This window comes from Astatotilapia calliptera, chromosome 5, assembly GCF_964374335.1.
Source record: "Astatotilapia calliptera chromosome 5, fAstCal68.1, whole genome shotgun sequence".
Lineage (NCBI taxonomy): Eukaryota > Metazoa > Chordata > Actinopteri > Cichliformes > Cichlidae > Astatotilapia > Astatotilapia calliptera.
The window spans coordinates 20,818,218-20,843,616 of record NC_137426.1 but is presented as its reverse complement, the minus strand read 5'-3'; the positions used below and the strand labels follow the sequence as shown (position 1 = coordinate 20,843,616).

Here is a 25,399-nt window from a genome sequence, read left to right as displayed (position 1 = left end):
AAGGGTCACTTTAAACTGTCCAGTAGGACAAGAATAACACTGGTTTTGCTTATGTGACCAGCATTCTTCTTCTTTTATTCTTCTTTCTATAATCATACATGTATATATATATGTATGTGTGTATATATAATAAAGGAAGACAGAATGATGACCCCACACACATGGGGATAAGTGTGAGGGACCAAGCAGCCAAAGCAAAGAGGACAGAGGCAAAAAAAGTATCTTCAAAAAGGGTTTTCTTTATTTTAACCATCAAAAAGTCCAGAATTAACAACATTCAAAAACATACTTAGCAGGCCCATAAAAGAGGTCAACTAAATATAACTCCACGAAAAGTAATTTCCAGAAACTTAAACAAAACAAAGTGAGACACAACTTAACTCACAAACTGACCTAATTACAAAGACACGTGAGAGTAGCTTTTATAATGATTTGGCCAAACCATTTACACACAATAGGGGGGAAAGCAAAAACACACACTAATATTAACTAAGCACAGAATAACCTAACTAAACCTAAAACACCCCTGCTCCTGGTAAGCCCATGGTTGGTCCTGCTGAGCAGGCATTTTGTTCCCAGAGTCCTCAGCCACACCTTTTGCCCAGACAGGAAACAGCCACCGCCCAAACCCAGGTAACTCAAAGAAAGAGAAACATAATTAATATAACAAAACATTTTAGAAAAACCACACAATGCTACTATGTGCGCGCCTCATAATATCAGTGTTAGGTTTAACCAAATGATTAATGAATTATATTAATGAAGAAAACTGCAAAGCAAACTAATAAGGTGAAAAAATGGACTGATTTACCCCTGTGTGGCTGATGCCATCACAAGAAGACATTTGCCTTTAAAATGTTCATATCCATGTGTTACATTGGCCTGATTCCTCTGTACATATACTTCTTTTTTTCTTCCTACATGTGCTGCCAAGAGCAGCACTGCACTGGGATTTAGGGATTCAAATGACAATGGTGATTAATACTACTTAAGCGTGAAGGGTGTTGCGCAAGTCCTACATCAACATGAAAACTGTTATAGATTAATTTGGAGAGTTAGTGCAGAAATGAAAGGACAAAAAAAGAAAAAACACAGAAGGATTTGTGCTAAACATCATGTGAAATACTAAATAATGTGTGCCACTCTCTATGATAGAGAAATAATATACACCATTAACCATGTGAAACCGACAGAGTGTAGATGATTACACTTAATGAGTCCTGAGGTTTGCTTTTTTCATGACCACATTAAAAAAAAAAAAACATATGAAAATGCTCTTATGTGATTTATTTGATAGAGTTTATTGAAAAATAGGATTTGTCTGCTACTGCACGCTGTTTACATTTCCAACAACACAGCCTTGAAAGCCTTGTGGGAAAATATATCTATGCCACAGGGTCCTTCCCACTTTTGTGGTTTTTGGTTTGGAAAAAGGCAGAGGCACCCCGGAGTTTGAAAGCAGTTATGTAAAAAAAAAAGAAGATGGCTTAGCAGCGACTGTAAATTAAGAAGATAAAGAAGAAAAGAAGGGTAACGATGAATTGAATCTACTGTGCAATCTGCAGTGAAAATATTTAATGTGGTTGTTAACTAGATCTCTGGTGAGACGCATAGAGTGAGTCAGCAAGTAATGAAAGAGGGGAGGTCTGAAAATAACAGAATAGCAAGAGAAATTGTCCCAATATAGCAGAAGTGAAAATGGAAAAGTTTAGTACATCCAGTACGTCACGATCTGCAGCTCTGCAGAAAGTTTGATGAGTGCTAAAACGTTTCATGGAAGAAGATGTGGAATAAAGTGAGAAATGTTTGCAAAATGGTTCTGAAAATGAAAAGCACATCCCTAGTCCATCAGGGCTGCGAAGCTTTAAGGGGATGGTTTGTCAGAGGTTGTGTCTCGATGCTATCTGACAACAGAGAAAGGCTGAAGCCACACTGCCAAGTCTGGGCCTTATAAGCGAGTTACGGAAAAGGCAGACGATGTAAAAGATATTTGTGCAAACAGACGTATGTAGAGGAGTAATCTTAGCTTCAGGGATGTGTTAAATAAATCCAGTACACCCAAAAAGTTATTCCATTTAAAAGCCATTGCCATAGTAACAATGACAAATGCAGATTTTAACCCCTTAACAACTAGTGTATCATATTTCATACATGAGTATTTGAGTCTTCTACATGACCAGTGTGGACCTTTAAAACCTAAATAATTAGCAAAATATATCATTTGAAACCAATAAATTGGAAAAAAGGCACAAAAAAGGAAATATATGCAAATTAAAACTCATATATACAAAATGATATTTAATTTATAAAAAAAAAAACACCAGAAGATTCAATAAACACTCAATTTTCAACAAACTGGGGCAAAATAAATAAGATAAAATACATTTCTGTTATGTTTCTGTCTGCAGGTAGAGGTGCTCATTCTGAGAACAGATTGGTCCTCATCGGGACATATTAACAAAAACATGTTCTGGCTAGTGTCTATTGAAGCAACTGTGGTGTAGCATGAAATAATAAAACCCTGCAAATCGTAAAGCGAGCCAACCTTACTGTACACCTTTGTGTTTGCAGAATAACTGTTATAACAAATTATTTTCTTATTATGCGTCAATGTCTGTAGCTCCGTAATGCTTGTAACTTAAACTTAAAATACAAAAAAAAAAATGTTTCAATGGTATTTTCTCTTTGTTTTCAATTCGGGTAAACCCCCTGGTGCTAAACTTGGAAACAGTTGGCTTCACGAGGGCAGCCTAATATGCTGTTAATTCTGTTATATGCTCAGGTGACATGAAGCCTTTTGATGTGAGGAAGAAGCACAGATTCAGTCTGAGCTGCAGGCTGCCTGAAGAACACAGCTTCATGTTGTGCATCTATTAAAGGCGAGGCCACTGAAATGTGACACTGGTATTGTGTGCGGTTTATTCGTTGATTGTGTTTTAGCGTTTAATTTGTGTAGTTTTGGTCAAAAATAGAAAAAAATTCAAGCAACAAATCATCAAAGTGGTGCTTATGGGTTGAACTAGGTGTGGATAATTGTGAATGCATTTCGAGTGCTAAGCAGCAGGAAATCTGGTTCGAAGTTGGTGCTTGATTGATTGTTTGAAAAGGAAAGAAGGCTGCAACAGTTAGAGGCTTGTGTGACAGAGCAGAGTGTTAGACGGATCTTTCCTCCCATGAAGAGAGAAAAATTGACAAGGCTCAGAGTCCAGGTTCCTTGTGGTGAGGACAGACCGTCATGGAAACATTAGGAAAGTAAGAAAGATTACAGATGGAAAATATGATGGTCTAGAATTTCCTGATATTAGCAACGTTAAAGGAGAAAATTCATTGGAAACTATTGGAGGGGATTTGCATAAGGACTTACCCGTGTCTGGGTGATGAAGGAGAACAGGATGGCAAATTAAGTCTGCATATGTACAATGTTATAATTCAAAAAGACTCAGCTCAGAGGCAAATTACAGCTGACTGGTCTACAGAGAATACCGTATAATAAAAGGTCTTCACATAGTCTAACTGCAGTGATTTCATTTGCAGACATTTATTGCATCACAAGCAGGAGTAAAATAAAATAATGTTCCCCAGTACAGCACCCCATTTATGACCTCACTAATACACACTATTGTTTAAAAATCTGAACATTATAAACCGTGTTAAGACAACATTTGTGAATGTGCTATTGTATTGAATATATTGCTCAGGTTTTCCTAATAATGTACAGCGCTTTACAAAAGTCTCAATATTTGCTATGACCACTTTTTTTTTCTTTAACACCTTTGAACCTGAACTCTCTTGTTATTTCTTTAAGTAGTCTTCAGGAATAGTTCAGCAGGCTTCTTGAACGGCATCCAACGCTCTTTTTTTGGATGCTGGCTGCCTTTTGTTCTGTTCTCTTTCAAGATGATCCCACACTGCTTCAATAATGTTGAAATTAGGACTCTGTGGAGGCCAATTCATGACTGATAGTACTCCACTGTGTGTTTTTCTACCCAGGTATGCTTGTACTGCACTGGCAGTTTGTTTGAGATCATTGTCATGGTAAAAAATTAAGCCACTGCCAATCAGATGTTTCCTAATTCCATCAGTTTTGGCAAGCTCTCCAACACCACTGGCTGAAACGCAGTTCTCAACCATGACCACGAGTCTCCATCATGTTTACAGATGGCTGTAGACCAGGGATGTCAAACTCATTTTACATCGTGGGCCACATACAGCTCACTTTGTTTTCAAATGGGCCAGAATGGAGAAAAGCAACAGAAGAAAAAAGAAGTGAGCTTTTAGCGGCATGTCTCAGTTTTTATACAAGACAAAGAAATGCTACTTAGTTAATGACAGAGATCTGTTGGCACAACTCTTTGGACTTTAAAAAATCGCAAATTGTAAATTACAGAAAAAGTTCTGGCAGCTCATTACCCAGACTGTCCTGTTATTATAAAGCAGAACGTTTGTATGTTTGTACATATTGTAAAAAAAGTCAGATTTTTATAGTAGATCGTAAAATCAAAACAAACAAACAGAAAAGGAACTTTTCTCTCATTTAATTGATTATCTGTTACTTGATTACTCTTGTGTAGTATGAAAGGTTGTATGTGTGACTCTAAAGACATCCAGTGGGCCAATTCTGGCTCCTGGACCTCTCTTTTGACCTCCTCCTGTACATATTTATGACAATTTCAATTAAAAAAAAATTGCATTAATCATTTGATCAGAGCTGTTGTCAACACCCTACCACTGAGAACAGTAGATGTTTCAGCTTCAGGTCCAGATGCATGTCTCAGGTCCTAGCTCAGGTCTTTGCTGGATATTTCCCTCTTACATGATTTAGATTAGATTAGATTACTTAGATTTTTTTTTAGGTTTGCCACTTATTCTTTTCTCCTCCACTTGTCCAACTTCCTCATTGTTTTTTTTTTTTTAAGTAGACACTGCACACAATGCTGAGATATACCAAGATTTTGGCTAATAATTCTGTGCAAGTCATCTTATTGGTGCAAAAATTCTATTTTCATGTCAAATTGTGTAATTTTTAAAACCGGTTCATTCCTTGAGTCAGATGCCTTTTTTTATGCTTAGATAATTTATATGCCAATTTTTAGTGTCTTAATAAACAAAAAAAACATTCCTCTGAAAATGGTCAGGTGTAAAGACTGCACCCGCTGCCTAAAGAGAAAACTACTGCTCATGGCCACTCTTTGGAAGCAAAATATAAAGACATGAGGGTTAGCTCTAGACTGCACGGTACTGTATATTGTATTATACTATACATAACTAGAACTATACATTTACAGGATCTTAAGTTTACACACAAATCATGGCTTTAAAACTTAAAGTACTGATCTCTTTTTGCAGAAATGTTTGCACAAAATCACTCATATAGTGCTAAGTGTTTAATATAATTAATATATCCAACTTTTACAAAGGTGGATACATGTTTAAAATTTTTTGTGTGTGCCTTAAACATTATATTACTTTTTTGATTGATTTTATTCGGATAGTACTGCATTTGTTTTCTTACCTTTCAGCCTGTCTTCGTTCCACTGTGGTGTGAATTTCCCATGTCACAGTAGAAAGATGTGGCGGAGTGAGCTGACAGATGTTTTCTGTTTGTACAGACATACAGCTGATCTGGCACTGAGACAACTGTTGTAAAAACAGTATAAGTTTACAGATAGTTGTGGACATTCGAGCTATAGTAAACGCAGGCAACGCTTTTTTTCCGAAGCGCTGATAAATTTGCTGTGATCACATCGAGCCTCATTAAAACAAGTAAGTTTGTTCTCCACGTTTTCTGCCCACTAAAACCTTTTCAGCATATGTATCCCATCCTCATGACTGATTCCACTTGCTCAGCACTTCTCTGTGCTGTTCCCACACATCTTGGGCTTTCAGTTGACAGATCTAATTAGAGACAAGGTTCAGGCTCAAACTTCTATTGAAGTAGGATGCAAGGAATCTGCTCGCTAATACTTTTGGCTCCTGCTGCTTTTGTAATAACTCAGATCATGATGTTCTCAGTCATTTTCCTCTGGGTGATCTTGTGTCATTCGATGCATGTAAAAGCATAACAATGCACTCTAAAGTGTTGCGGGATTCTGCCACTCCTGGCTCAGTGGGAGTAAGATATATTCTGCATGCTAATGTCACTTAAACCATGAGAAACGTTACCTTCACAGAGGAGAGGACGTTAGTGATTTCTGAGATTACAGCCATGGGTGTTGGTGGCTTGATAGATTGTCTAAACAAGCAAACTAAGTCATGCATCACACGAGCTCGAGGCATCTCTCACTCAAACATGGAGCTGCGATAGCTGGAACTTGTTGGATAACAGACTTGTTGTACGATATTGCATGCAGAGTTCTTGATGTGGGCCTCAGCTTTGCGGAAATGCCCTACTTCATTACAGGAGCTTCCTGAGTTCAGGCTATTTTAAAAGACATCTTCTTATAGAACAATAAAACAATAAGACCTCATGTAGTGTGTCTGGAAAACTTACTTACATGTGGGTTTGCCCGCTCTGAAGGGAATTTACAGGATCTTGAATTTAAAAAAAAAAAAGCAAACAACTAAACAATAACTCTTCCCAATTCCAGCTTCGCGTTTGTTGGACGAAACACACATTGTTCGATTCAGGCTACCGACAAAATCCACAAATAACATCTGGCCTGTTTGCCAAGAAAACTGTGATTATGGAATCTCTACAGATGGCTCTTGTCACGAAAGGGTGAAGAATGAATGGATGATGTCAGATAAACTTAATTGTTTTTTCCACATGCGCAGTGCCTTAGTATATAAAAGCAGAGGCGTTCGCCTTATTATCTTTATGACCAGTCAACTGTATTTTCTTTCCTCTTGCTTTTATTGGTGAGATGAATCAAAGGCATGGCCACGATGAACGATGATGTGTCAACCATTACAACCCACCTTTGTAGTGTATGAATCCAGCACTGCTAATTACTGCACCTCTAATAAAAAAGTACATTGTAACGTTTACATCTAAAACTAGTCAAATTAACACCTTTTATGGGGTCAAGATTTTAATTTGTCAGACATTTTGATTAATGACCAACAGCATGGTGTTACATACAAGTTTATCAGTTCGCCATCTTAACTAGCTTAATTTTTTCGACGCCACTTTTTTATGACACCACCCTCTAGTGGTGCAATATGGTATATAACATTACAGGACAGAAATCTACAACTACTGTTTTTGTTCAGTTATTTTGCCTGGTTTGCTGAAGTATGGCACATATTCTGATAACCTCAGATATTCTAACAAACTTTTATATTAACTTCATGCAGCTGTTCCTCAGACATGCAAATATTTGACTCACAAGCATTGAAACAAGGAAAAATTGTGAAAGGCACGACAGATAACATTATTCCATTTACACCGTGACCTCAAAGCAAAGGAAAAACAAGGCTGTGACGGGAGCAGCAATACTGAGACACAGCCAAGGGCGTCACTGTTTGAGTGTTAGACACACTGACAATACATCAGAGTGTTTAGAGTCTGTTATTAGTGAATGGAGCGAACGGCAGAGTCGGGTTTATGGCAATCACAGACTAACCACCACACATGCACCTGCCGCGCCATCAGAATAAATGATCAGTAATTCTTTCTTTGCCCATATTTAGGTAGTGCTCTTCTAATAATGTGCAGCCAAAAACAAATCCTTCCCACTGATATTTGCAACGTGACTGAAAATGGGACTGAAAAAATATTTACTTCTTTTCTTTTTCCTCTCTTTGTTTGATATAACTGGGTTAATATTTTATGTTCGTTGCCTCAAACAGCCTCAGAAATGAAACACCAGGATTTGGTGGCATTGGGTAAAGCCGGTGTTTCTTTTAAATTATTCAAAATACCTCGGACACAGACTTGTGCAAGAAAACTGTGCTGAGACTACTGGCACTGAGACGTACGTGAGGGAGGATAATTACAGCTCTTTGAACAACTGGTAAGTCCCCTTTCTCGGACCATTACCTCCAAATACACCAGTTGGCCGGTGGCCTTTGGACTGTTTGTTATCCTCTGTGTGTTTGTGTATTGGTGTATCTTGGAGGTTTTGGAGTCTATAATATGGCTTCATGGGACAAAAAAAATACCCTAAAAATAGAAAACAAAAACTACATCATTGGATTTAATACCTAATAGCTTCTCATTTCTAATGTAAATGTAGTATAAATGAAAGATTACTCCTTCTACCAGCCAGCAATCATCAGTAGAGCTGACGTGCTCGTGTCTCGTGAACGTGTCTGTGCATTTTTAAACTTTTAGGTGTTTGTGCTGCTTCCGCTTTTAAGTGCAAAGCGGAAGGTTCAAGTTCATTGGTTTCTTAAACGACAAATTACACCAACCTGTCGGGAAAAACAAGTTTATTATAGTTCAAACAACAAAATCTATTCACTGAGCCGTTTTCTTAACTGCTTATCTGATTTAGGGTCATGGGGAACAGCAATATCAATACAGAAATGCAATACTAAGCGAACACGAAATGTACACAGCAACAATGTAAACAAATCCATAATCTAATGCAATCAAAATAAACACTGAGGTGGATATAATAAACCGCAAAGCTTCGAGGGATACTATCAACGTTCTAAGAACTTCACAGAATCTTCTGATCGGGTTGAGAAACTTTTAAAAATTATTGCGTCGTCTCTTTTTGACTTTATATGCTTGCAACTAAAAAATAGGAAGCTTCTGAGAATTTAAAGGAGATATAAATCATACAGGCTTGCTTTTATTATCTTTTGAAGGTTACATATGTTGTCTAAAAATTCTTTTTCCATAGTCATTAAGTGAGCATCCAGTTTTGCTTATTTAAAGTGTGTTGTGGTTTTACATTTGCAGCAGCCCAATCAGGACTGCTTTTGTTTTTTATATATATTTTTGAATCTTGGCCTTTATGTATAGAGGCCAAATGTTTAAATATTGTATTATTGCTATTTTTAATTTACCTCAGACTACATTTCCACTCATGCTTATTTCTCTCCTTTTGCTATGGTCACCCAGCTCTCACCTTCTCACCCTCTGTATCGTCCTTGTACAGTCACCAAAAGGTAAATGCAACGGTGAAACAGAATCTACAGCATAGAAACTGGGGAAAAAACCATTAGAAGACAATGTTATTTTTGGGGGGGGTTCAGATGAAATTTAGGTGTGCTTGAGCACCCCCCCAAAAAGGGTCTGAGCTCACCAATGGCTAATGTTAATGTGTGCACAAGGGAGTTAATGTAGTTACAGAAGTTTTACTGACCTCTTGAAATTGTATAGAGCAGGGACAAAGCTTCCTGGTTTGAAAAACTTAGTCAATGCACAAGTTTCTTAAACCTGCATTCTTTGAAAGCTACCAAAGTGTGTGTCAGTCACTCAGTTTGGCTCATACTGAATAAGAAAATTAAGTCTGTTTTGGAAATCTTGCTCATACTATATTCCAAAATGGAGCTTTATTGGTTTTATGAAACCACAAGCGGTTGACTAATGAGCAGTCATTAGCGAATGAGCAGTTTGACAGAAAGCGCCACCGAAACAAGAGGGCAATGGTGTCAATGCTCATCCCGAGACTTCAAAATAAATATCTGACAGCAAAGTGTTTAAATATTCCCAAGAAGAGACAGCTAAGTTAATTTTACTGATATTACATTTACACTGAGAGTTATATAACTTTCTCAAAGAGCCACAAGTTTCTTAGTGCACCCTCTACCCAGCCAAGCTTCATGGTTCAGCAGTCATATGAGCGTAACAAAGTTATTGTTAGACAGTGGGAAGCAATCATGAAAGTGAACTTTTTCTCATCATCCTGCCCAACACCAAAGAGAATAGAATCAGAGGTTAATAATCCCATTTAATTGAAACAAAACATAATCCTCTTACCAAATGAAAGCTATTATTAGCTTATCAGTAAGTACTCTATCACCCCATTAAGAGCAAGACTGAGGATCATGCTTAGCCTGCATTAGTGTCAGATTTTGTCTTCAGTTTGAGCAGCCGAGGGTCTATTATGCCCATAATTTTCAGATCATTTTCCCTTCATTATCTTCTATTCGAAAAGAGAAAATCCAGAGCAGAATGGAGTCGAGCAAAAGCCAACTCAAACATCAACAGCACTGCTGGAATTAACTCATAAGGCTTTAAAACACTGATATGTCTGCATTGTTTAATGTGTACCCTCAGATGCAATTAGACTCCCTAACTTTAAAGAACCAAGAGTGAGTATCCTTGTAACAAAAACCTGCAATTGGTGTTTTTCTCTAAAATGTAAAGAATTACAATTCATAGCTTTTCTCAGTCTTAACAAAGTGGTTTGGAAATTGTTTTTGGTGGCGAGAAAGCAAGGACAACTTGGATCTTTGATTGCTTTATAAATAGATGCATGTCAGGGTCCCATACTTTACATGATACCTGGTTCATCTGCCTCAGTAGGACACCTGCCTCTTAGCAAGTTGATGTCCTTATTGTCCCTTTACATAGCAATTCATCATGTTTTCAATTAACTGTCAGTATTTTTCACACAGCGGCTATTGACCTTTAGCCAAAAACAAACCCCTATCCCATTAAATTACTAGATTAATGTTGTTTATCAAGCTTCCTGCTCTTGCACAGGGCTTAAGCAGCTAATAGATGAGGCAGGTTTAATGTTTTCATTCTGGATGCTTTTCTTTAATGTGTAGCCCCACAAAATATCATTAGCATGTGGTACCTAGCCCCAGAAGGACATTTTTAGTCACTGTTGAAGGTGATAAGCTAATTAGCCAGATGACAAATGCCAGATGCTAAATGAAAGAAAAGGACATCATGGTACAGTTTGTGGTTACAACCCCATGGCATGACCCGACAATCATTGCTTTTTATTCTCATTCTAGCTTAGCTAGCTCTATGAACAGCACCCGAGCACATGGATTGCACAGGCAGCCAACCTGACAAGCATTTGGTTCACTAAATTCACAAATCAAATCAACTAATTTAAGCATAAACAACATATTTTAAATCGCATAATGAACTGATATGTGTAACAATACGATGTAATACAATACAATGTGTGTGTGCATACAATCACGCACACATAATATGCTCATAGAGGAATGTAGCCACAGTTACAAAGCTATCTGTAACGGATGACATTGTATGCAAAACAGGAGAAACATTTTCTCGACATGCAGAAGTAGATCAATGAATTCATCACTCACCAGGACAGTTGCGGTAACTGACTCTAAGAGCAGATAAACTCAACACATTTCCATTTGTTCTGCCATTTTTTGAATAAGATCATGCTTTTAAACTAGCTGCACAAGCTGAAGAATGACTTTTTTGGTTCCAAAGACACATATGGGGATTAATTCCCAAAGTATGACTCGAATAGGACTGGGTGTTCAAGTTTTTCATTATCAAATTTTAGGATTTAGTTTTACTTGGTTGTAAAAGTATGTTAGTAAAATTCAGCTGAGGGGACACAGCAACCTTTATGGACAGGCCTGGACCCCTGGGGCCCATCTTAGTGCTGACACTGGCAAGCTCCAAGCCACTCTGAGAGCCTTCTGTGTAGTAGCAAGCACTGCTTGCTTTACCTTGAGCTTCATCTAAAAACATAACACGTTCCTCTGTGGAGCTTTCCAGTTCTATGCATCCACTTTGGACATTTCATTTTAGCAATTAAGGTGCTTCTTGTTGAAGGACAGAACTGGGTACTATGCATCAATTCAGACCAAACAAGGAAGTCCACCATTTTTATTTCTAAATCCATTATGCCCTCTTATTGTGCCCACACAGGGACATGTCTTTACTAATTTGTTCCAGTTCTTTATAATCAGGAGCACAAAGGAGACTACTAGGGAATAGGGAGTGGATACTTTAGACCAGCGGTCCCCAACCTTTTTTGCACCACGGACTGGTTTATGCCCGACAATATTTTCACGGACTGGCCTTTAAGGTGTCGCGGATAAATACAACAAAATAAAACTAGTACCGGTACCAAAAAAAAAAAAGATTTATTCATAACACATGTCAAAAGACCAAGGAAAACCGAGTTAACGATAAAAACGATAACAAAATAACGCTGAAAACCGATTAAAAACCCTGAAAACCATACATTTCACACCTGAGCCTCTACTCTCACGGCCCGCTACCAAACGACTCACGGACCGGTACCGGTCCGAGGCCCGGGGGTTGGGAACAGCTGCTGTAGACTTCTCAAGACTTGCCTCAAAGCTGTACATACAATTAACCAGGAATGTTATTGTGAAAGTTATTGAGCTATTTTGTGACTTACAGATGAATGACTAATTCTGACACATTACAGTTGCTTATTAGAGTAAACATTAAGTGGTATGACATTATGAACAATTAAAAAACAAACAAAAAACCTGCTTACCCTCTTTATGGGTACCAAGCACTTCAGCATAACCAAGTGTTACAATTTGGCCCTGATACAGCCACACCAAAAAGGAAATACTACTGACAGATTAATTTATTATCTTTTTTTACTCTTTTGGTGCTATGACCCCACATCCAATAATGTAAAAAAGGAAATACTGTTACTGTCCAGTCCTGGGAAGATCGGCAGCTGCCGTTAATGTTTTCCACTCATAAAAAATTGTTCACAGAATAGAATGATGACCACAGACTGTTTAGAAACTTTTCTTTCCTCATTGGCATGATGTTAACACATGATTGTCAGTTAATCAGGTGCATTTGATTAGCAGCGCCTGGCTGAACCTTGCCCTCTTCATAACGGTGCACTTAGACGTTCACACGCTGCTTTTACTTTTTGGCTCATTATTTTTCTAGCTAAATAAATTAAATAACAACACAGTGTAATATTTCATATTTTTTGTTTATGTGAGATTGCATTTACTGAAATTTAGAACCCACTAAGGACCAGATTATGTTTCATTATGTCCTCATACATAACACTTTCGAATTTACAAATGGTGGTGTCTCTTTTTACCATGACTGTATAAGCAGGCTACACCACATGCTTACCCCTGTTGATGAGCTCCCGATGGATATACTTGTTTTTCTTTACCGATTCTTCCAGCTTGCATGGAACACAGAGAGTAACTGGATCCAATTTAATTTGTTAGCTGACTTCCTGTCTTATCCAAACCTATTTACAAACTATGCTTAGCATGATGGAGCTTCAACTGAAATAATTGCCAATAAGACACATACAACTAATTTAGAAACAAGACAAGCTCAAATAAGGAAATTATAGATGGCAATGAGGAAGAGACAGAGCTTTAAATCAATTTGATTTATAATAGCATAGCTTACTGCATTCATCTCAGTGTTTGGGACAGTGTTTCATTAGATCAGTGTTTTCCCATTTTAACCTGGATGCACTTGGGGCCCAGTTTCATGCATAGGTGTCACTTCTATTATGATAACTTTCCTCATATTTTCAACTAATTATATCATGGAGGATGTCCTGTGGGAAAGTAGAAAATAGATTTCTTCCTAATGATTTCATAAAACATCTTTATCTTGAATCTGATTTAGGGGCTAATAAGCTAAAATTAGTCACAGTAAAGCAGCATACTATGCCTTGAATAAGATTACACATTAATATTATTATTATTGTGTGACAATGAATGTCTCTGATATACAGATCTGGACCAGGGCATCAATGAGCTCCTGGATCTGCTAAGCTCTGAAATGCAACCTGGCAGCATTGGAATCATTAACTCATCAATTCCTTCATCCTCTGGGAACTGCCTGCATACTCTCACCCAGGGGACCAGGCATTGCCATGCACCAAGAGAAACCCAGGACCCTGTAGAGGTCTGTGTGTCCCTCCATGGATATGCCTCCTCAGAACCAACCCTCCACCAAACCAGTCAAGCTGAACCATATTACAGGCAGCACAATGTTCTCCACAGCTTCTGCAGACCATTTCACATCTGTCACTCAGGCTTATCAGACTCCTGGGCAGTGACCCTGAGGGCCCTGTAGAGGACACTGGGCCCTCAGGTTCAGAGTTCATATTGTAGCTTTGGCAGTGGCCATCCTTTTCCTCTGTGCACAAAGGAACAAATACTTGTCACGCTGCTGGGTTAAGGACCTTCTACGGCAGCTCTCCTAGAGGAACAGTCTGTCTCTGGGAATCTCGTCCATGCACTTGAGACTGTGCTGAGAGACAGAGCAAACCTTTAGACAATGGGATGTATTGATGTGCCACCTTGGAGCAGTTTGACATCCCGTGTCACCTCTGTAGGGTCACCGCATCGCCTCTCGTTAACAGCAGTGACACTGACCCTAGCCAAATGCAAAACCAGTGGGAAAAAAAGACCCAGAAAACACGAGGACAGAAAAATGACCTCCAGCTGTAAAACCGTTCCTGTTTTTTCCCATTTTCTGACTTAACGCTTTACTCTGATTAAAAAGTGTTTCTTTAATTTTTTTGAGCTGCATGCATGATATGGATTATCAGGCTAAGCAGGGTCAAAAAGACTTTGACACAGAAAAACAGCAGCATAATTGGGGAATTAGACCACTGAGAGATTTAGAGTTATTAGTCAAAGTGGGACACTGAATCATGTTGCTAAACTGTTTAATTTAATTTAAATTAACATAGTTATTACACAATTAGCCCACATTTTTAATTTAATGTTGCACAACTCATCAAAACATCACAATCAGTCTGAAATACCAACACTGTGTAAAAGAACTTAGACACATCATTGTTATTCACCTCAACATTAAACCGAATGTGAGAAAATTCTGATGTGCTTTGTGAGTTCCTTATCAACTCATCGTTAACCAAATAAATATTGAAAAGATAGAAGCTGAGTGACTGCTATATTTAGGGCATGACCAGAATTAAATAAACACACACGCACACAGATTGCTTCCTCATATGTATGACAAGGGCCATAACTGGTCATTCATTTTGTGAGGATAGCAGGGCTGAGACATTCCACTCGATCTTGCTAAGATGGATGTGGAGGGCTCAGCTATTCCATTACACTCAGTAGTGCTGAGCCTGTTGGACTGTGCTTAGGTGGAAGTCCGCATACTAATAACTCCAGCATATACGTCTCTGTACACAATCCTGGATGGAAAAGCACATCTTCTTACCTTAAAATATAATTACTTCGACATGTATTGGAAGATTGAAGTGTTTTCATGATAGTTTCGAAGATAGGAAATCAAGCCAACTGCAGCACTAAAATGTGCCCCGTATGTCAGCAGCAATTAACTCTCGGTGTCACTTTTACAGAGTCTCATTGTGGTCAGTGGTGCAATCAGACTGACTGACTGTATTGGCTGTTTTGTTTATAAATCTGGCTTGCAGAATTGGGTTCCCACCTGGGAATGGAAATACTTTCAGGCAAGTGTAATGTGAGGTCCTAATTAGTTCCACAGAGGTTAAGATGCAACACAGTTTGGAGAGCTGATGGCATGATTTCATAAGTGTGTCCAGCTCTGAATGCAAACGCCTATTTTTAGCATTAATAATTTGCCTTTTTACATTCTTAATTCATATTTATTCCCCAGAACTACTTAAAACATATATTCAATATTCAGGAACAACTGCTGTCTACAGTATAACACTAACCAGACGAGATAAAGGCAACTGACAACATCTGTCACATACTCCTCGAGGACTCTGCTCTGTTCTTTCGGAAAATTTTAACTCACATTAAATAGATAAATTGAACTTTAATGGATGTGAATAAAAAGTGACCCTTCTCGGCTTGTAGATGGTCGATGGAGAAGTATGTGCAGAGTTTACAGAGTGAAATGCACTGAGAATAGAAAAAATATCTCTACCTGCAGGCGTCTCTCCTTAGGTCTCAGCTTAGGGGCAAAGGTATATTACAGAACAGAAGTCAGACATTAAATAGCCTTTATTGTCATTCCAGAAAACACACAGTAAGCTCGTTCACTACTCTACAATTAAAATGTTACTATCATCTTATACTCAGAGGCAGCTGCGTTAGCTCTTTGTGGGAATTACAGAGAAACTCTATTGAAGACAAATGAAGTTAATTTGAAAAAAAGGATTTAATGCTAAGAGACACCAAATGAGAGAGTAAATTACTTTACTTTGCTATAAGCACTTTCTCATTTCTAGACAGGACAGCACAAAATGAGCTAAACCACATTTAACAGTCAGAGTCCTGTATAAACGAAAACTAAATGAGGCTCTAAATAAATATGAAAAGTGAAGGGATAAGAATATCTCCACAGTCCCAGAAATTCCTCAGATTAATAATGATATCTTTCAAAAAGACTCAATGATGTCTGCTGGGCAGTGGAAGGCGATGCGACTGTAAATTTTATATTGCGTTAGCTGCACTATGGATGACCTGCAACAGTCAAGCTGGGATGCATATAGCAGACAAGAGGAAGGGCAACAGGACTTAAATGAATACCTTGTTAGCTGTAATAAATCTGTGACTAAATCTACACAGACCATCACATGAAGAATAGCACATTCACTTTAATGCATCAGCTTCAAGAGTGTCATATGTGGGAACCTATGGGTTTAAATGGCATCAGTGCCTGCAAAGCATCTGTCTGTCCAGGCAGCACTGAATGCATCATGTTTGTGTGGATCTCCCTTGGTCTTACTGCATGATGAAGCAGGTCGACAGAACAGAGAGTACAGTCAATAACACGCGGGGTAACTGTGGACAGCTGTAATCTCATAGCACACAGGATTATGTAGTTGCCCCCCTGTGACAACCCTCTTGCTGATAATAGATTTGACAACATGAACACTGTGTGCTGTCTCCAAGGAACCATTTAATTTACAAGCCATTGAAATGATTACACGCACAATTTTCTGCACATATTAAAGCAGAGCTGATGTTTTTCCTTGCCTTCAATTGCATTATCCTGTTTACAATCCCCTTGACAACTGAAAGTGTGATGCGGCTCTAATAAACACATTTCATTCTCTATCCATTTCATGCTCCAACATAGATCATTCAGTGACACATTGGGTGGGGGTGGGTGGCTGACAACTGGAGGTTTTTGGAACGAGTTAATAAAATCAACTTAGTCAAAATGTCAGCTGCCCAGAAAAGCAAGAAGCTGTGATTTAGTTTGACTCTTTTCCCTTCAGTCTTTTCTTTGTCTGCCTTCTCTACACCTGTTGGACAACTTCTTACATTATTAACATCAGATTTGCTCATTCAAAGCACAAAACTGACCCGAGTAAAGAAAACTCCACGTTATTGTTGAACTCCTTCGAAATCAGGTAACGTTAACATTCTGTGCGAGTTTGCTGTTTTCTAAGTCTTGCGGCATCCTCATACTGCAGCTTGGAAATGGATCACTCTCGCACCCCCGTCGACTGGCAGCAGTAACAAATAAGATTGTTTGTGGCATATTGGCAGATGAGAAGAAGGCAAATGAAATGCTGCCCCTCGGAAGGACAGATGTGCTTCCTACCACTGCAAAGCTGCTTTATTCTGTGCTGGCATTGCGGGGATACATCAGTAGTCAGCACATGTCTTACCTCGGGTCTTTATCCCTGAAATAATGTGATAGACAGGGATTACGCAGCTGGAGTATGTATGAAAGGCAAACAATAGCACAGGGTGCACAACTCCTGAGAAAGAATGTCTAAAACAAGTGTTTTTGTCCTGACTTCTACCAACCAAGACCATAAACAGAGTGACATTTTAGTTTTTCGAATCTGAAGCTCATGCACCACATCAATGACATAATTGCACAATTAAACATTAAAGATGAATCACCACAGCTGCTCAGATGCTCTCACTGAATTACCTGTAAATCTCTTCTCTGTCAAAGCGGTGGAAATTTAGCCAGGGCATGTCTCATCATCTCTATTTATCTTGTTGATTTAGAGCTCTTGGAAAAGAGACACAAGGTAGCTTTGCACCTTAAATCACATAACTTGTAGAAATGGAGGCACGAGCCAACACATTCTTACACTGTAATATTTTATTGGCTCCAGTAAGAAACTTTGGAAATTTTGCGTTTACTGTGTAATGTCATAGACAGGAAATACAGTATAAGACGGCCAGCTATGCGCAGGTACAATAACAGCTAGTTAAGAATAAGGAGAAAGCGTTTTACTGTGAGCTCCAGAACCTTCTGTGCTGTGAAAAACACAAGGCTGGTACCCGGAAAAAGCAATCAAGAGGAAACCTAAGAACAAAGTACACGTGAAGTGATCCGTGAAAAGTGGAAGCTGGCTTTTTGTTTGTGATGACAGATTGTGCTCCCAGTGGTTTCACCTATGTTATCCGTGAATTAATGGGATTTGAAACCGTCACTCTTTTACTGCCTGCATTGTTTACTTTGTTTCATATTATTCATTTACACTGCATATGCTCTACAATGCATGTTGTTTGCCTTTAGGCTCTTCGGCTGCTGCAGGTTTTCACTTGTTTTCTCCTGCACTCATTTTTCTCTTTTTTACATAAAAAGTCACCAGGATACTACCTTTTCCCAAATGGTGATGACACCAATAATTCCATTTTAATAATTAATGACAAAGTGAAATGTAATCACTTGAGCTTGTTGTAACAGTGTAGCAGATATCAGCTTTTAGTGAGAGTCACAGGGATGCTTTTGTGTTTATGTGATCGCCTTCCTGATTTTGTAAAGCCACTCATCAAAGTAATATTTTCACAAGTGTGAAAAACACCACCATGATAGGAAAAATGGGACAGCGTTAGCCATTAAAAGGAACGGTAAAACTAAAACAATCTTGTGACCTTCATGCACAGGGCTTTAACCCCAAAAAGCATACATTGTTCGTTTGGTGTTTGCAATTTCCTGCTCGGTTTCTCTGTGTTTGCTTTTTTTGACCTCTAGTTCAACACAGCCTTTGCATAATATCAGACAATCCTTTAAGAACAAGTTCTAACAACCAGGAAAAAGGCAAAACAGAAGTGAAAAAGGACAGAGAAAACCCCAGTGTAGAAGCCCTGACATTGTTTTTTCTTGCTGAGAAACAGTTGTCTGCGTGCCAGGAAAAAAAGGGAGACCTGGAAGGCTTGGATAGAAATGAAATTGTCCAATTCTGGTCTCTATTGAAACTTCTTCCAGTGCCTGCAAACAGCAAACTGAAACTGGGAGTTGTTAAGAGACATTCTCAGGCAAATGTTACAGCAGGCTAATGTGATTTGGAAAGTTGTGGCATGATGGTTCAGGGAATGAGCGGATTGTGATAAACTTGATAAACATGAAGCAACAACACCCTTAGAGGAAAACATAGATGGAAAATAGTTATTTGCCTTGACCCACAAATTCACGCTTTAGTTATGTATTAGCAATTCAATCAAGGAGCATTTCAACAAGCATTACAGCAGATTATCCAGAGACCTATACTGATTTCTCCATGGCAGCTAGCTGTACTTGACAAATTGATTTTTATTTCTCAGAGTGTCTTGGGTTAAATTACCTATAATTGATGAGAATTTACAGTTTGTGATTGTGTTTTGTCATGTTTTAATTTACTCATTTACTATGTGAAAAGTGCAGTATTTTCTAGAATTGCACCCAGTATCATCTCAAACTTACTGAATCAAATACCAGTATCCAAAGTACGATCTCTTACAGTTTATTAGACTAAATGCTAAAGTTAATGTTTAAGTAAATATTCAGTAACATAGGAGACAAGTAAGGAGATAAAGGAAGACATTTTCAGGCATCTCAAGGTGAAGTTTGACTGCATTCAAGTCAGGGCTTTGGTCACACAAGATAAGATGTGGTCTAGTTATTATAAAAGTTGGGAAACTATTGTGTTATAGCAGCCAAAACATAACAAAACAACAATCCAAACAAAAATAGATTCAAAACATTAAACAGCTCAATAAAATAAACATAGAAAAAAGCAAAGAGCTCAATAAATCAAAATCTGAACAAAATAGGAAAAGAAGCCTGATAAACTCATACTAAATGTGGCTGTTGTGGTTTGAAGCAGACAAAAAGACAAAATGTTGTGCTGCCTATCCAGCAAGTGGTGCATAGGGTGGTTTGCATCCATTCATTATGCATTCAGCCACAGTCATTTGGATGACTTCTGCAGCAGCTGATGGAGGAATGATGGAGGAACTGGATTCAACCAGCAATAGCAATGATGGGACAACAATTCCCTTGGCAGGTAAGATGGACAAATTCCCAGAGCTAGCAGTTCAAAATTCAGGCCACAGACACATTCTTTTAAAATAACATTACTGAGATTAGACCACTTACTTAAAAACTGTAAGCTCAGTGTTAATTCTTACCACTCAGATTAATTTCCCTGTCTGCCAGGAAAAGTCACACTGTGGTTTGGGAAGTGTGAGTGTGGCTCCGTGAAATCAAACTACACTCATTATTCTCTCTGGTTCTTAAACTGCTCATCAGGCTCATCCATCTCACTGTCCAAGGACTTCACATTTCCCATGATGATTGTTGGAACAGATGGTTTATATTTCCTCCTGTTAGCCATTCCCGTGGTCTCCTTGCAGGTTCTCCAGGATTAAAAGCCTCGCTCCGGGGACTAGAACTGCTGGTGTGATCAGCTGGTGAGAATCTCTGTTTTCAGAGTATCAGAAAAAGCAGAGGGTAGACTTGCAACACTTGACAAAATAAAAAGCAGCCATTTCTCCACCACACCAAGAAAAGTCAACTTCATGTGATGATGAAGTCATTAATCTGTGTGATCAGGAGGTAGAGCAATTTTTTTCATGTTGGAAGCTGAAACGTCTACCTTTAGCACTCTTAAACATATTTTCATCTTGGTGTACTGTACTGCCATTCAGCATAACCCTGACCAGACCACCACACAAAATGATGCTGCCGCCATCACACCTGAATATTGAGAATATTGTTAATTGACACCAATTTTTGTCCAGACACAAGGTTCAGAATTGATGCCAAAAAGTTCAATCACAGATTCATCAAACCAGAAAACGTCTCAGTTGACCAGATTAGAGATCAGGGCATTGATTCCAGATTTCTCCCATTAGAAATGATTTTGGACACATATGCACTGTCAGTTGTTGGATAGGTGAGTAGTGTATCAATGACAAATCTAATGAGCAACAAACAACGGCATAGAAGTAACTCAAAGAGAATATAAATATATGAATATTTATGTCAATGTGATATTTGCTTTTTTTTAATGCAAAAGTAGGAATCCCAGTTATAAGTTTATAATCTAATGAACAAGTTTAAAAATTATCCAGATTTTGTTAGATGAGAGACGTTGATTACTTAAGCTCAGATCTCACTGATATTGCATGGCTGTCATTGGAACCTCAGTTCTCTCTCCAGTTACCCTCCCTTGTTGGTTTTATCTCCCGCTTGGTGAGATAACACAACAGGAATGTGACACAGGAGGTACTGCAGAGCTGCTTTACTTCCATGTATGGCTTCATGTCTACAGTTTTCCAACTTATCTTCACTCTAAACCTGCTCAAATAACTAAAATGTGCTTTGACCTGGGACAACAAAAAAAGGAATATCAAAACAAAATCATTGAATAGTTCATAAGTTGAGTTCACCACAAGACTGAACACAGCTGCGGCACGTCCACACTTTCTACGATGACTGTCAGTACTGGAGGAACATACATGCGCATGTCAGTCTGAACTGCTCATTCAGCTTACAGTTGTCATGGTGTGAGAGTCAGTGCTCATGCTCGACAGATCATCTTTTCCAAAATGCCTGTGATTGATTCAAAATGATGGGGGTAGGCAATTAATTTTTCCCAAGGGGCCACATCAGAACCAATAATTAATATAAATTTTATTTCTTTATAAAGTGCTACAGGTGGAGCTAAATGTTACAATTAGGCAATGAAAAAGTGAAAATACATGCCAACAGTTTACCACTATTTAATCAACAATCCCCTTTCAGCCCCAGCTTATCTACGTTATCTAAGTTACCTCCCTAGAATTCTCTGCCTGAGTCCCTTTCATTCAGTGCACACTGCCAGGTCTTAATAATCTTCTTTACCCCAGATACAACAAACGATTGTCTGGGCTGTCAAAATTGCCCGCTTTGTTTTTCAACTCCCCATCATGGCTTACTAGTTTTTCTGAGTTTATGGCTAGTCTTATGGTTGATCTTGACTAATCCGTCCCTGAATGTGTGAAGCTTGTTGCTTTTACAGCTTTAATAGCAAAGGTTCAGGTGTCTGTTGCCACTCTGCATCAGTCAAATTCTTGTACTTCTCTGCAACTTTAGTCTCCTAATGGTGATTCAAACTACTGTATGGTGGATATTTATGTTTGAATCCTACTTTACCATTGACCTCACCACTCAGGGACAACCAAAGGGCCGGATGTTGCCTAGAGGCCATACAATGTCCAGATCTGGTCCAGACACTGAGAGATTTAATTTTAGTCCCTTGAAGCACAATCATGTTGTACAAATGGAATTACAGAGCTGTAACCTCTCACATTATAAATAAATATGAAATAGAGTGCTAATCAAGACCTAATAACATCAGGAAGATAATGGAGAACGCCAGCAGTGTGACAAATTTTAGTCATGTTGTGCTGGAGGCAATGGAGATGTGATTGTAAATGCTTTGGCCGCCTGTTTCATTTAATCTCTAATTTGATAAAGTGTTTAAAAGATCTTGTGCATCTTTTATCTAAAATGCATGTTGTAACATAGTTAGAAAAGTTATTGCATAAATTAAGTTCATTATCATTTGTTTTCTTTGTTAATGGATTGTGCTACTTCAAATGCACTCTACTATATAATGGCGATCACCTGGATAATGGTAATATTTGATTTTCCACTAGGAATATTCAGTTATTAACCAGTTTGTACTGGTCACAAGAGCACCAATAACTAAGTGCCAAGTTAATTAAGCACTTTAAAGCCTTTGCATGTCTTTTCTGAAAAATGCTGTATAAATGAAGTTCCCTTATTTTATTTTACTTTATTAGAATTTAACCATCCCCTTAAAATGTAATGATTTTTAGTTGTTTTTGACTGAGGAAAGAATATGTGTTTTCTTATTTTATCCTCCTCGAAGTGGCCACCAAATCATGGGTACACTGTGGTCAGGGTTGAACATGGTCAACAACAATACCCAGGCTGTGCTCAGCTGGTACTAAGGGGCCCAAACAAAACTATTACACCACCACCATCCACCTAGACTGTTAATACAGTAGATGGATCAGTGCTGTTATTTAAGTCAAATTCTGACCCTATCATCTGAATGTTGCAGCAGAAATCAAGCCTCAACAACATTTCCCAATCTTCTAATGTCCATCTTTAGTGAGCATGAATGAATTGTAGCCTATGTTTCCTGTTCTTAGTTGACAGGCGTGCCACCCAGTGTGGTCCTCTGCTGCTGTAGCCTGTCTGCTTCAAGGTTCGAGATATTCTGCATTCGGAGATGCTCTTCTGCATACCTTTGTTGTAACAAGTGGTCATTTGAAGTACTGTTGCCTTCCTTGCAGTGTGGACATTTTCCTCTGACATCTGGCATCAACAAGGCATTTTCATTTCTCACTGGATATTTTCTCTTTTTTGGACAATTCTGTATAAACCTCACTGTGGAAAAATCCCAGTAAATTAGCAGTTTCTGAAATACTCCAGCCAGGCCAGTCCATCTGGCACCAAGAACCAACCATACACATTCATAGTCACTTAAAAAATCTTTCTCCCCCTTTTTGATGATCAGACTTTAACAGGTTGTTTTTACCACGTCTGCATGCTGAAATGCACTGAGTTGCTTCCATGTGATTGGCTTTAGTGACAAGTTCACACCGTACACATCAGTATTATGTCTACAGATGCTTTCTGCCCACATGTCCAATCCCCGCATCAGTGAATATCACCAATCTAAACGCTAAAGGATTTCAGGGGGGAGTTTGTTTCAAAATAATAATTATTATAATGAGACTTAAAAAAGTTTTTTTTTTAAATTGTCCAAAAAATATATTTCACCTAATTAACCTCTCATCTGCCTCACTGGCCTCAATTATTATTATAATTATTGCCACAGCAGAAGATTTTTTTTTATTATTATGAAATTTTAATTTTAAAACTTTAAAACCACAAAAACAGCAGACTATAAATGTGGCTTAAATACACCAGAGGAAATTAATGTATATTGTCTATTGGTGAGGGAAATTTTTCTTTTCGCTTGCTTTTCTCCACTGAGGTCAAACAAAGTCAGCCTGAGCACCACAGAACTGGTACAGATGGTTATTAAATTTACCCAATGACACTTGAGCTCTGTGTAATGTTTGTTTTCAATTTCAAGTCATTACACAGCCTGCTGTTGAGGGACCCATTCACATCTCTCAAAGTTAAGAAAGCTATTAACAGCAATAACAAAAAAAAGAAAGTTGTCCACTTTCTCCTTTTCATTCACATTCTGGGCACTAACTGGAGAGAGTCTTATATCACAAAGCTTGGCTGCAGATACTGCCTGCTGCCTCCGAACATGCAACAGCATGTCTAGAAGAAAGATAAGATTGCTTTAATTGCCAAGAAAAAGCGTTAATCATGTCACTTAATTCTGTTATGGTTTGTTCTATAAATGGTCTTTTGTCCCCACTAAACAAGCAGTAAATGTGTGGTAATCAAATCTTCATGTGCCAATCTGAGATAGGTGGGGAGTTCCACAGCTGAGGGAATCAGACAGCAAATGCCCGGTCACCTTTGGGCACAAGCAGAGAAACAGGAATCATCAATAAAGCGCTCATGGGGCACATGGAAGCAGGAGCGTAATAATCACTTAAGGCCTAAAATCTGACATGATTTCAATCTCATTGAGAATCTCAACTTGCCCACCTCTTCTATCCAAGTGCTAAACTAAAGCGAGTTTTGTCGGGAGAAGCCTCATTGAAATTGCAAACATGTCTAGTGGCAAATGAATGCTACTTATACAATCCCTGTTTAGAGTAAACGCATGTGGCAAAAGTAATTTAAGTTGATTCAAAGGGATCTGATTATGGAGCACAACTGCGTGATTGTAATTCGATATGAAATATCCTCTGATGTATTTATGCAAATCTCTTATTATTCTCTATTATTCTCAGTACAGTATTTTTTGTGCAAACCTCGACACATCTCTAAACATGATGCAGGCTGTTGATGGAGCAAATTAATTTGATCATCTGCAAAAACCCACATAAGCCTGAATGTTAAGCAGGGCTGCTAAATATTTGCATATACAGTAGTGTTTACATACTCTGCATCCTACTGTCATCTGCTAGTGTGTGTCTCTGTGCTGGAAGCACAGTTTGTGCCTTCCTCTTGAACTCGCAATAACAGATTGCATTTTCTGTATAATGGACTTATTGTGTGTTTGTTTGGATCCAGCATCTGTCAGCCTGCGTTAAATCCTTTGAACATACCTTTGCTGGGATGGGACCAGATGGCATTCTCCTATTACCTAAACGAACTGTCATGTTTCCATCTGGTATAGGAAACAAAGGATGCATTTAGCATTTTATACCA

General features: G+C 38.4%; 1 protein-coding gene and 1 long non-coding RNA gene across 2 annotated transcripts in view; one reads left to right on the top strand and one right to left on the bottom strand.

Annotated features, from left to right (window-relative positions):
• Window positions 1–267: 267 nt before the first annotated feature.
• LOC113022504 (uncharacterized) lies at window positions 268–14,892 on the top strand. Its single transcript, XR_003272433.2, has 2 exons — window positions 268–633; window positions 13,605–14,892. It is a non-coding gene; the product is annotated as an uncharacterized LOC113022504 (long non-coding RNA).
• Window positions 14,893–19,412: 4,520 nt separating this feature from the next.
• rad18 (RAD18 E3 ubiquitin protein ligase) overlaps window positions 19,413–25,399 on the bottom strand; it is a 44,561-nt gene continuing 38,574 nt past the window's right edge. The window contains exon 12 of the mRNA XM_026167968.2: window positions 19,413–20,500. Within this exon, the coding sequence (XP_026023753.2) occupies window positions 20,407–20,500 (94 nt within the window). The 3' untranslated portion in view covers window positions 19,413–20,406. The remainder of the gene's footprint in view (window positions 20,501–25,399) is intronic.